Source organism: Chiloscyllium plagiosum, unplaced genomic scaffold (assembly GCF_037043375.1).
Source record: "Chiloscyllium plagiosum isolate Xiang-an unplaced genomic scaffold, Cpla_swu_hap1 HiC_scaffold_8, whole genome shotgun sequence".
Classification (NCBI taxonomy): Eukaryota; Metazoa; Chordata; class Chondrichthyes; order Orectolobiformes; family Hemiscylliidae; genus Chiloscyllium; species Chiloscyllium plagiosum.
In genome coordinates, this window is record NW_028270146.1 from 52,276,634 (window position 1) to 52,289,560 (window position 12,927).

Sequence of the window (12,927 nt, forward strand, 5' to 3'; positions counted from 1 at the left end):
GTCCCGGTGGTTACCATTGACCAGAAGCTGAATTGGACAAGCCGTATAGAGACTGTGGCTGCAAAATCAGGTCAGAGGCTAGGAATTTCACAATGGGCAACTCACTTTCTGTCTCCTCAATGCTTATCCACAAGCACAAGTCAGGAATTTGTTGGAATACTCTTCTTTGAATTAGTGCAGTCCTGCAAACACTGAAGGCATTCAAAACAATCTGGAACTTGGCAGACCATCCACTACTTTCAACATTCACTTCTCCATCTCTGCACAGTGGCAGCAATGTGCATTGTCTACAAGATGCACTGCAGTAAATTACCAAGACTCCTTTGACAGCACATTCTGAACTCATGACCTCAACCAGCTGGAAAGACAAAAGCATGGAACGCCACCACCTGTAGGTTCCCCTTCATGCCACATACCAGTGTGATCTGGAGTTATATCATCATTCTTTCACTGTCACTGGATCAAATTCCCGAAACTATACAGGCCACCTGCACCAGATGGGTGACAGCAATTTACAAAGGCCATTCCCCATTATTTTCTCTCAGGAAATTAGAATGGGCATCAAATGTTGGCCTTGCCAGAGACATTCACATTTTGTAAAAAAATACCCTCAACATCATTTCCATGGCAAAGCCTGATTCTTTGTATTAAAATCAACTGTCTCGCAATCCCAAATAACAAGTTAGTGTAAAAGTAAAAGCAAATGGTCTAGTTTTTAACTCACTGTTTGTGGGACCTTTGGCATGAGGGAAGAATGTGGAATGAGTTCTCTACTTTTCTTTTCCACTTTAGGATGTCAACTTTGTTACAATATGCACAGAAACTTTAAAACCATTTCAGGATCACATAAAAAGTTAAAACTCCAATGTATTTGAGGAAATCCTGCAATAGGGGCATTCCCTCTGATCTGAATGTTTTAATATATCAGATTTATTCATATTCTGATAGATAGTGGGTAATTCATTGCAGACAGTAATATTGCATCAAAATGTGGATGTCCAGATTTGTTCTGATAAGTTCTACCTTGGACTCTATAATCAAAGAATGAGCAAACCAGGTGGCTTTTTGATGGAGGACAATTGATATGAACTTGGAACTGAGACATTGAAGTGTCAAGATAGGATTTTAATTTATCTCTCCAATATAAAAACCCATTTTCTTGTGTGCCCTCATCCTTCAGGTGCCCTTGTCCTCCTAGGTAGGAGAGGTTTCAGGTTTGGAAGGTGCTGTCAAGGGATATTTAGTGAGTTGCTGCAGTATATCTTCCAGATGATATACGCTGCTGGGGAGGTAAATGGGGAGTATTCCATCACACTTCGAACTTGTGCTTTGTTCAGACCATTCTGCTCTAATTCAACAGTTGTGTTCCTCTGCAACCTTGCTCAGTAGAAAATTGCACTATGGAAAACCACCATAGAAAAGTGCACTGTAGAAGATCGCTAAAGAAAATCACTATACTTGTTCAGCAAAAAGTTTGCGTTTTCCAAACAGCATCCACAATTTGTAATAGACCATTCATGTTGACAAAACGCGCATTACACCAGAACAACCTGTAGATCTTCTTTCACTGTAGCTGGGTCCAAATCCTCGAACTTCCTCTTTGGATGTGCCTACACTGCAGAAGGCAACTCACTTTCACCTTCTCGTTGCCAATGAATGTTGGCAGTGATGCCCACATTGTGTGATTGAATTTAAATGTCAAATTATGAACAGGGCTTTGAGGTGTCAGGTGACTTATTCACTGTAGAATTCCCAGCCTCTGACCTGTTCATATAGCCATAATATTTATATGGTGGGTCTCATTTCTTTTCAAGTCAGTGGTAATAAATACCAGGATATTGATGTTGGGGATATCAGAAATTATGCTGCTGTAGACTGTAAAGGGAGGAGTATTGGACTCTCTCTTGTTGGAAATGCTTATTGCCTGGCATTCATGTTATTTGCCACTTACCAACCTAAACTTAAATGTTATCTTGAGTCTTGCCAAATGCAAGCACAGAATGCTTATGTATCAGTGGAGTTGTGAATGGTACCGATCATTGCTGTTGTCAATGAGCAACTTATGACCTAGTGATGGTGGGAAAATTATTGATGCAGCTAAGATTTTTGCTATAACATTGTTCTGAGAAACACGTGCAGTAGTCTTGAGGCTTTAATAATTATCCTCCAACAGGCGCAACCATCATTCTTTGTGCTAGAGATGGTTCCTTGATGCCACACTCAGGAAAATTCTGTCTTGATGTCAAGGGTGGACCCTCTCTCCTTTTAGAGTTCATCTCTTCTGTCCACTTCTATCCTAAATGAGGTGTGGTACCAAATGTCTATAGGCAAAACTGTAACTGAGAATAGGTGAGCAGCTTGTCGCTGAGTAAATGCCATTTGATAGCACTGCCTGGGAAACCTTCCATCACTTTGATTGAAAGTAAACTGATGGGAGATGATGACTCCTATTTGATTTGTCCTGCTTTTTGTGGACAGAACATGCCTGGGCAACCCTTCACATTACATGATGGACGCCAATATTCTATCTGTACTGGAACAGCTCACTAAGTGCATGGTTAGTTCTAGAGCACAAGTCTTCACTATCACAACCAGGATGGTTTCAAAGCCCATAGCTGTGTTGCAGACTCGGATCAAATGTATTCCTAGAGGTCTCAGCACCTGATTTGCCCCATGTGGCGCATGGCTTTCCTATGCCAATTGGAAAGTGAAAAGCTTCAGCATCACTACCCAACTGGATGATGCTTGACTAATCGTCAAACAGGCAGATCTTTTTGGTCACATTTTCAATATTTTTTTACCTGTTCCAACAAAACAACATGCACTCAGTAGTGTCCTGGAGATGAATCTCCAATTCCTGGAGACTCCATGACATTCCTGGTGAGTTTGAAAACCTATCCCCCACACTTGGCTGCTTTTATAAACTTACACTATTTCCTGATATCACGTGTATTCAATTGCCTGAAAATTGCCTTCTAGAAATGACCTTTGGATGAGGCTGAGATGGATGTTCTCCACAGCACTTCTGACGAAGGTTGGTTGCATATGTTCCAGTCTTGTCTCTCGCACTTACATACTAGGTTCTGCCATCATTAAGGATCAGCAAGCTTTGGAGTCTCTTTCTCAGATTAGCTTGATTGTTTTCATTATTATGCACAAATTGGACAGGGACATTAGGTAATTATTGCTAAATTTAAAACTTCTGAAGTTGCTACGTACAATGCAATCCCTCACCTTAAGCTGTGCAAAACCTCACTGGCTCCCCATTCAGATATGTTGAATGGTATATTGTTCATGCAGTGACTTTGAAGATATTGTCTACGCTTACTGTAAAATAAAAGTTAGGGCTTGACAATTCGAGTTATTAGCAGTGTGGTATGTTTTAATTACTTCCAAACAACCCCTCTGTCCTAGAAAATGAAGGAGTACAAGTATGACATTTCATTCCTTCAGTTTTTAATTAATGTTTACTTTGCCTCTCAGTGTTTCTCAATCCAAACTACTTTTGTCACCATCCCCTCTCTTTTGTTTTCTGTACCCAATTTGATACTTCACAATTCTAACTGACACACTCCGTGCTGCTAATGAACAATTCTTCAATCTCGTTGTATGTGTGCCTGTTCACATATGTCTACAATGTGCTGCAACATTCAAATGTCCCACTGACAGCAATGTCCTGTGGAAAACACAATAAAAACACTAAGCGCTCAGGCCAATCTTTCCCTCCATGCTGCAAAATCTAATGCAATAAAGTTTATTGTTTCTTTATTTGACCTTTTAGTTTCCTGTAACCAAATGGGTAGCACTATGAATCTTGAACTCAATAATGTCTAGCACTTAAAGTGAATGGTCACAATTAAATATTGATATTGTTCATTCATTATTAATAGCTAATCATTTACCAAAATCCTTATTATTAACAACTAGCATTAATAGACCTGTATTCAAAATATACAATGCATTATACATATTTGTTGTTAGTACTATACAAGCTGAGACTTCACAGAATTAACCAGTTAACATCAAATTTGCCTATATTACTGCACAATATACTTTTCACTGAGAACGCACAACAATCTTGCTTTGAAATTTTGTTATTGAAAGGATGGCATTTAAAATGATTGGTTAATGTAAATATTTTAGTTTTGAATTGACAATTGAAGAAAGATAACATAAACAAACAAGTCAAATTTTAAAGAAGGTCCAGGAACAGAGACCCCATGGGTTTACAACCATAAATCTTTGAAGATGCAGATGGGTTAGTTAGGCTGTTTTTGTTTCTAAAAGGTATATGGCTTCTTGTCTCTATACAGGATACTAAAGCAAAGTGATTTATAAACCACTGGCTCAGCCTCAGGTACAATATTGTGTCCAAATCGGGGCATCACACTTTAGGACTGATGACAAGACTTTGGATGGAGTGCTGAGGAGATTTCCTCGGAAAATATCAGAGATGAAGGATTTCAGGTGTATGGCAAAACTGGAGAAGGCTGAGGAGAGATTTAGTAACAACACTATGGCTGTCTCTACATCGAGGGATTGTAGTGGTTCATGGTGCCAACAAATTATCATCATCTCCTGGGCAATTAGGAATGGCAATAAATGTGAGCTAGCTAGCAATGCCCAAATCCCATGAACAAATAAAATGAAATAATACTAAAGTAAAATGGAGGGGTTTCAATAGTGTAAATCCACTGGCAGCATGGTCAGTAACCAGAGGGCACAGATTTAATTGGCAGAATAACCGCGGTGTAATACTTTTTACATAACAAATGATTATGATCTGAAATGCAGTGCTTAGAAGGGATAGTGGAAGCAGATGCTATAATAATTTGCAAAGGAAAATGGATAAATACATTAATGGGGAAAATAGCAGAGCTATTGGAAAGGAGCAGCGGTTTGAGCATTAGCTCTTTCAAACACCAACCCTGACATAATGAACCAAATGGCTTCCTACTGTACTGTATGATTGCATCTTCCTATTGCATTTTGATTATTATCAGATTAATTAAACAATCTGTTTAGCAGTAAATTAAGTTTGTTCAAGATCTGTTCATTCCCAGTTTAGTTTTAACTTGGAAATGCTGTCCTAGAAGAATTTATTTTAATTTGTGAAAATGAATTCTCTTTGACCAGTAAAATGACGAAGTATTTTTTGTGCAAAGTTTTCAAATTTATTTTGCATTCCACAATATTTATCTCAACATTATACTTAGCTTTACAGCTAAGGAATTTGATGATTGCTTTTTTCCCAAAGTTGTGCATTTGTTGCAAGAAGTCTTTATTTAATGATGTAACTCAATAGGTAAATTACTACCCATAGAATCATAACCATGGATCTAATTTGTTATCCCACAACTAGTATGGATTATCAATATTTTGCGTATTTTTGTTCAGATTGACTTACACTTTATGCTCCCCTCTCCCTTTGTGTCTGTTTTTATAGGACATTGGACAAAGTGACCTCCAGTTTCTGGAGGATACAATGGCCTGCAGTTCAGACCTGGAGAAGACTGGTGAATTACCAGAAGTTACTACAGTTTCTGAAAACGGCACCAAAGCACTAATCCAAACCAGGGTAAAAGAAAAATATGTACATAGTTACTAAATTTGAATTGCTGTTCCTTCTTATAAAATGGGTACTAATTTTAAAATGTCTGTACTCCGTAATGTTTGTTTTGTTTGTGAGGAGATTTGTTGTTTGCCACTATTGCAGAAAATTTTAGAAACATTTTATTTTACTTGTAGTCGTGAACTAAGATGTCAGAATCTTACCATCTGGGTGAAGAGGGAGAACTCGGTGGCTGTCCGGGTGCTTCTCTACATAATCACATGAATTCAGCAATGAAGAAGGGTTTGATTCATGAAGGCACCTGCTGGGGTCAACAGTCCTCTGTCATTACTAAACCCTCTCCTTCCTCAGCATCTCGGGTCTTTTTGCATGTTGCCTTTGTTATTGGAATATTCTGGTTAAATTTACCTATAATAGATCAAACCAAGCACATAAAGATGGCTGGCTTCACTCTTTACCACTGTTCTCACTTCACTTTTTTACATAACAGTTGATAACCAATGCTGTTCTACTCAATCAAGGGAATTTTCCATAATCAGGTGGGATGTATGAATTATACAACATTGCTTCACCCATATTGAAAGGAAAATTAATCAGCCACACATAACAAATGTTAAAGGCACAGAGTTTGAGGTGAAGATATGGACTGTTTTGGGCACACCTGAGGAAAGATCCTTACCCAGTTCAGCTCATCCTCAAACCTGGAGTGTCTCAGTTCTGGTGTCATCTTTGTAAATCTTTTTTACACTTTATCCAGTGTTTCTATGTCCTGTTGTACGTTGGAGACAAGAACCAGAACAGGATGCCAAGTAAGTGAGCAGCCTGGTTCGTGTGATACTGGCCAGGAAGGGGAATGGAATCACTTGCTTCAGGATCCAAGAAATTGCAAGAAGTGCTGGAAATTGTGCAGTTATCAATGAGGGTTTCCATTTCTTACATTTTATAATGGAGGAAAAGTCAGTGATGAAGCAGCTGAAGATAGTTGCTCCTTGGATACTACCCTGAGGAACTCCTGTAGCAATATCCTGTCACCTCACCGCAAACATCTTCCTTTCTGTTAGGTATGATTCCTAACAAGGTACAGTATTCCCCTGTTTCCCATTGACTCCAGTTTTCCAGGGTTCTTGATTCCATACGTTTGCCAAAAGCTGCCTTAATGTCAAGGACAGTCACTCTCGCTTCAGCCCTCACTTGGGAGCTATTGGGCCCGGTGATCAAAGCTTGGACAAGGAACTAGGTTTTAAAAACCATCTTAAATGAAGGAGGGAGGGAGGGAAGCAGGCAGGCAGAGTTGTTTATCAGGGAGGATTTCCAAACCTTATCACTTTGGTGATTGTAAGCATGTCAGCAGTGGCACAATGATTACAATGAAACATGTCCAAGAGGCTGGAATTAGCTGAGTGCAGATATCTAATGGATGAGAGGCTAGAGGCAATTAGAGGAGGGAGAGACAAAGTTAGGAGGGACAGTCAATGTGGAACTCACTAGTTATGTAAACTTACAGATAACTTCAGATATTCTAACTACAGAAAACATCAGGTAGTATCTTCATAGATTTTATTTGACTCTGTAATAATGTATGGATGATTGCATACCCAATTTAAAGTGACTTGTTCAATAAATGTGCATCAAAAGCATGCTAACTTTTCCGGAAATTAAGATATTCAATTTTGATGGAAATAGTTTTGGCAAGAATGATCTAGATGTTGCTTAAATGTCAGTACTTCCACAGAGATCATTTTTCATTTGATTACCAAAGGATGGTTTTATCCCAGCCTTCAATGGTGTTTGTTCTGATCATTTATTACCTTCAGGACAGCTCTTTACTCTTGACTTCAGCCACCTTTTACTTTTAACCATTACAGAGAAGATTGTTTTGCTCTCATTCCGCCAGCTTAAGTTTTCAACACTTTCATCAGGATGGCCCACAAACGTAGGTGCAGCCTCTTATCCTGCGGAGTCTGTTTCCTTTCATTTGAAATTAATTGTTCCCTCTTCATTTGTATTTATTGTACCTTCATAGGAAAACCATGAATGTGCATCAATAAATATTAAACAGTCTAGGCTGTTTAAAATCCTATATTTATTAAGAATATGCACTACAGTGCTATACAATCAAGTGATTACATTCAAAATTATATTGAAAATTCTGGCTCGAAACACCAAATTGTTCACATTTGTTAAAGGTGATTTATATTGCTCTATATTGGGTTGGTTGGTAGTAGCTATTGTATCATAAGTTCAGTCTCCAATCTAGAGAGTTACCAAGCTCAACATTATTGAACATAACTAAAGGAGCCTTGAACATGACCTGTCAAGTAAGGAGGAGTGGGGAAATTTCTCATCTCCATATTGGTTCATTCCACATCATAAGCAACATTGGACAATTTTTCCAGCGATTTGGCAGTACATTTCATTACATGCATAAGTAGGCAAAGAACAGAATCTGAAGTTTCATACTTTTTGCATAGAGGAAGAGTAAGGCTCTGCCCCCTTTTGTTTGGCTTTCTCATTTTCTGATTGAAACCTCTCCATTGTATTGAGTGCACAAATGTCACTGCTATGTTGAACATTCCAATCTACATCCATTTCTAATAAATTAAAATGATCCAGAAATTGCAGTCATAGAGTCATAGAGATGTACAGCATGGAAACAGACCATTCAGTCCAACCTGTCCAGTCCTACAACATTAACCATGCCAACTTTTTAAAAATTTATTTCCTGTGCATCAATGCAGTAATTTAACCAGCATGCTTTCCCCAAGTGTTCAATTCCTGATTTTGTTCCTGTTGCGTTAATCAGATTAGGAATCTCCCTGGAGCAAGGGAAGAAATTCCTGAATGGAGAAATCAATAGCAATTACTTCACAACAAAGTGAAAGAAGGAATTCTTTCAATGTACAATTTGTTTTGGAAAATGAACGACCATATCTAAAAGGTTAGATATAGCACTGGCTGTAAATGTTAACATTTCAGGGCTGTACATTGTAAAGCTCTTGCTGAATTGTATTCATGATCTTTAATTTGTTTGATTACAGATCCCTGTAAGCGCTTTTCCAAGAACCGGCCGAAGTTTGACTCATCGACTTGAGAGTGTAGTTATCCAGTGGTTACATTTAAATGGAAATAGAGTCCGAGAGGTGCCAAGGATCAAGAAAAGTTAATTATTTCTGTAATACAAAATTTAAAATGTTAACATTTTGTACTTTACCTCTTTTTCCCTAACACCAATTTATTTCAAACTGTCCATCCAAATTTTTAACTTTTATGTTATGGTCATTTTAGAATATTTAGCATTTCAAAATGTATTGCAATTTGGTTACAGCATGAGTATTAAAGCAAATATAATTTAACAGTTTGACTAAAGGTATATTTAATTATAGAGTCATAGAGATGTACAGCACGGTCCAACTCATCCATGCCAACTAGATAACCTAATCTAGTCCCATTTACCAGCACTTGACTCATATCCCTCTGAACCCTTCATATTAATATACCCATCCAGATGCCTTTTAAATGCTGTAATCGTACTAGCCTCCAAAACTTCCTCTGGCAGCTCATTTCATGCACACACTATCCTCTGTGTGAAAAGATTGCCCCTTAGATCCCTTTTATATCTTTCCCCTCACACTCTGAACCTGTGCCCTCTACTTCTGGACTTCCCCACCCCAGGGAAAAGACCTTGTCTCTTTTTGTTCTATCCATGTCCATCATGGTTTTTATAAACCTCTTTAAGGTCACTCCTTATGATTTTATAAACCTCTATAAGGTCATCCTTCAGCCTCCAACGTTCCAGGGAAAACAGCCCCAACTCATTCAGCCTCTCCCTTTAAGCTCCCCCAACCCTGGCAACATCCTTGTACATCTTTTCTGAACCCTTTCAAGTTTCACAACATCCTTCCAATAGGAAGGAGACCGGAACTGCACGCAATATTCCAAAAGTGGCCTAATCAATGTCCTGTACACCCAAATGTGACCTCCCAACCCCTGTACTCAAGGCTCTGACCAATAAAGAAAAGCATACCAAATATCTTCACTATCCTATCGACCTGCAACTCTACTTTCAAGGAACTATGAATCTGCACTCCAAGGTCTCTTTGTTCAACAACACTCCATAGGACCTTTCCATTAAATGTATGAGTCCTGTTTTGATTTGATTTTTCAAAATGCAGCACCTCGCATTTATCTATATTAAACTCCATCTGCCACTCCTCAGCCCATTGACCCATCTGATCAAGATCCCATTGTAATCTGAGGTAACCTCCTTCGCTGTCCACTACACCTCCAATTTTGGTGTCATCTGCAAACATACTAACTATACATCTTATGTTCGCATCCAAATCCTCTGTATAAATGACAAAAAGCAGTGGGCCCAGCACCAATACTTATGGCACTCCACTGGTTACAGGACTCCAGTCTGAAAAACAACCCTCCACCAACACCTTCTGTCTTCTACCTTTGGGCCAGTTCTGTATCCAAATGGCCAGTTCTCCCTTTATTCCATGAGATCTGATCTTGCTAACCGGTCTCCCATGAGAAACTTTGTTGCATGCCTTACTGAAGTCCATATAGATCACGTCCACTGCTCTGCCCTCATCGATCCTCTTTGTTACTTCTTAAAAAAACTCTGTCAAGTTTGTGAGACATGATTTCCCATGCACAAAGCCATGTTGACTATCCCTAATCAATCCTCGCCTTTCCAAATGCATGTAAATTCTGTCCTTCAGGATTCCCTCTGACAACTTGCTCACTGGTCTATTGTTCCCTGGCTTGTCCTTACCACCTTTCTTAAACAGTGGCACCACGTTAGCCAACCTCCAGTCTTCTGGCACCTCACCTGTGACTATCGATGATACAAATATCTCAACAAGAGGCCCAGCAATCACTTCTCTAGCTTCCCATAGAGATCTAGGGTACAGCTGATCAGGTCCTGGGGATTTACCCACTTTTATGTATTTCAAGACATCCAGCACTTCCTCCTTTGTACTATGGACATTTTGCAAGATGTCACCATCTATTTCCCCACTTTCTATATCTTCCATGTTCTTTTCCACAGTAAACATTGATACAAAATACTCATTTAGTATCTCCCCCATTTCCTATGGCTCCACACATAGGCTGCCTTGCTGATCTTTGAGGGGCTGTATTCTCTCCCCAGTTACTCTTTTGTTCTTTAGGTGTTTATAAAATCCCTTTCGATTCACCTTAACTCTGTTCGCCAAAGCTATCTCATGTCCCCTTTTTGCCCTCCTGATTTCCCTCTTAAGTATACTCCTACTGCCTTTACACTCTTCTAAGGATTCACTCAATCTTTCCTCTCCATACCTGACATATGCTTCCTTCTTTTTCTTAACCAAAACCTCAGTTGCTCTAGCCATCCAGCTTTCCCTATACGTATCAGCCTTTCCTTTCACCCCAGCAGGAATATGCTGTCTCTGGAGTCGTGTTATCTCATTTCTGAAGACTTCCCATTTTCCAGCCATCCCTTTACCTGCGAACATCTGCCTTCAATCAGCTTTTGAAAGTTCTTGCCTAATTGTTTAAAGAAGTTTTCGTTCTTGGGATGTGGATGTCATTTGAATAGCTGCTGGTAATCATCCATCCCTGGTTAGAGATTTTTTTTTAAAACCTGCAGGTGCTGGAACCCAAGGTAGACAAGCAGGAGGCTGGGAGAACATAGCAAGCCAAGCAGCATCAGGAGGTGGAGAAGTCAACATTTCTGGTGTGCCTGCAGTTCAGGACTGGGGGTGGGTAGTAGGGGAACTGCAGTTAAAGCTGGTGGGGGGCAGGGTGGTGAGGTGGGGCTAGGTGAGGACAGGTAGAGGGTATGACCTGGTTGGTCAATGGGAAGGATGCATCCAGTTGGTAGGTGGAGGATCACCTCACCAACCTGCTCCGCTATCCCCTTTAACTGCAGCTCCCCTTACCACCCCCCCCCCCCACCCCACCCCTACCCCCTGAAGAAGGGTTACACCCAAAACTTTGACTTGTCCACCTCCTAATGCTGCTGGCTTGCTGTGTTCTTCCAGCCTCCTGCTAACCATCCATCCTTAGCTGCTCTGAGAAGGTGGTAGACCTTTTGTATGAACCACAGGAGCAGTTTTATGCTACTGACCAATTGACAAGGCAGCTACTTGTCAACATTAATGTTTGGCTGGAGTTACGTAAAAGTAAGTTTTCCTTCCCTAAAGGATATAGGTGAACTTACTAAAAAATCAGTCAACGGAATGGTTGCTTTATTGATATTTATTTCCAAATATTTAAAAACTGTATTTGAATTCTCAGCTGCAGTGGCAGGATATGAACTCCTGTTTGCTGAGTTGATACTATAGTTTCTGTACTGTAGTTTAATAATAGCCAATACACTACTGTAACCCCATGATATTTTGGGGGGTTCATTTAATTTGTGTCTAGTTCTTTACAATGTTAATGTGAATATTGTATGTGTTATATTGATACTTTGTCAATGCAGAATTATTTAAGGTGCATATCAGTGCAAAATTAGAAATCTAACTCAGGAGAATACCCAGCACAATGAAGCTGTGAGGTATGAGGCCCCTCTAAGGAGGGTGACTCTTCAAGGGTTTGAGCTTTGCAGTTTGTGATGTAACTGCAGCCTTAATGGACCAAACTACAGTTACATTCTTTTATCAGTGTCAACTTAATTAGCTACATCAAAATATAGGAACGTCAAGCAGTGAGTACTTGCAGGTATTTCCTAGATTTTGTTTGTTATTGCTGTACTAATAAAAAAAAGTTTGTAATCAAATTAATTGCCATGTAAAGTCACTTGGTGCAACAGAAATAAAATCAGAAGTAGTAATCTAGACTTCACTGTGTCATGAATCATAGCTATTGTTGTATCACACAGTATAAATAGATATAATCATCTTGGGCACACATTCCAGGTAATACTACAGTTCACTCAAATATGAATGGACTGGAACCCCTTCCTATTGATGAATTCCACAGTGTTATGATATAGCCTTTTCAGAACCACAAATGTGCAGTTCATGGCAAACTGCACCAAACTATGTCTCCAAATCTTAGTGCTCAGGCTGCAGCGCTGACCTGGTCCCTTTGCATATAAAATGCCTTGGTGTGACCTTGCAGAGGTGGTGTTGGTTATTGTCCTGATGCATTTGTGGGTACATGACTGAGGGATGCTACACAGACCCCTACAAGATTCTGTCCCTCAATTTTGATTCGTAATTATAAATATGTTAGTTTTCTGAGATATATTTGTGAAAGTATGAATTATTGCTGATTGATACTGACAAATATTGCTTCTGCTTGAAATGTATTGAAATGTCTATCTAAAAAGAACCAGTTGATGAACTGCTGCCTTATTTCTA

General features: G+C 39.4%; 1 protein-coding gene across 2 annotated transcripts in view; it reads left to right on the forward strand.

Annotated features, from left to right (window-relative positions):
• The window catches only part of LOC122553575 (uncharacterized), a 58,449-nt gene extending 46,054 nt beyond the window's left edge, over positions 1–12,395 (forward strand). The window contains exons 5-6 of one of the 2 annotated variants that reach the window (XM_087989842.1): positions 2,980–3,034; positions 5,447–5,561. In XM_087989842.1, the coding sequence (XP_087845968.1) occupies positions 2,980–2,985 (6 nt within the window). In that variant the 3' untranslated portion in view covers positions 2,986–3,034; positions 5,447–5,561. Of the gene's footprint in view, positions 1–2,979; positions 3,035–5,446; positions 5,579–8,610 lie in introns of those variants that run through there. The other variant, XM_043697591.2, reaches the window with a different exon arrangement.
• The last annotated feature ends 532 nt before the right edge of the window (positions 12,396–12,927 follow it).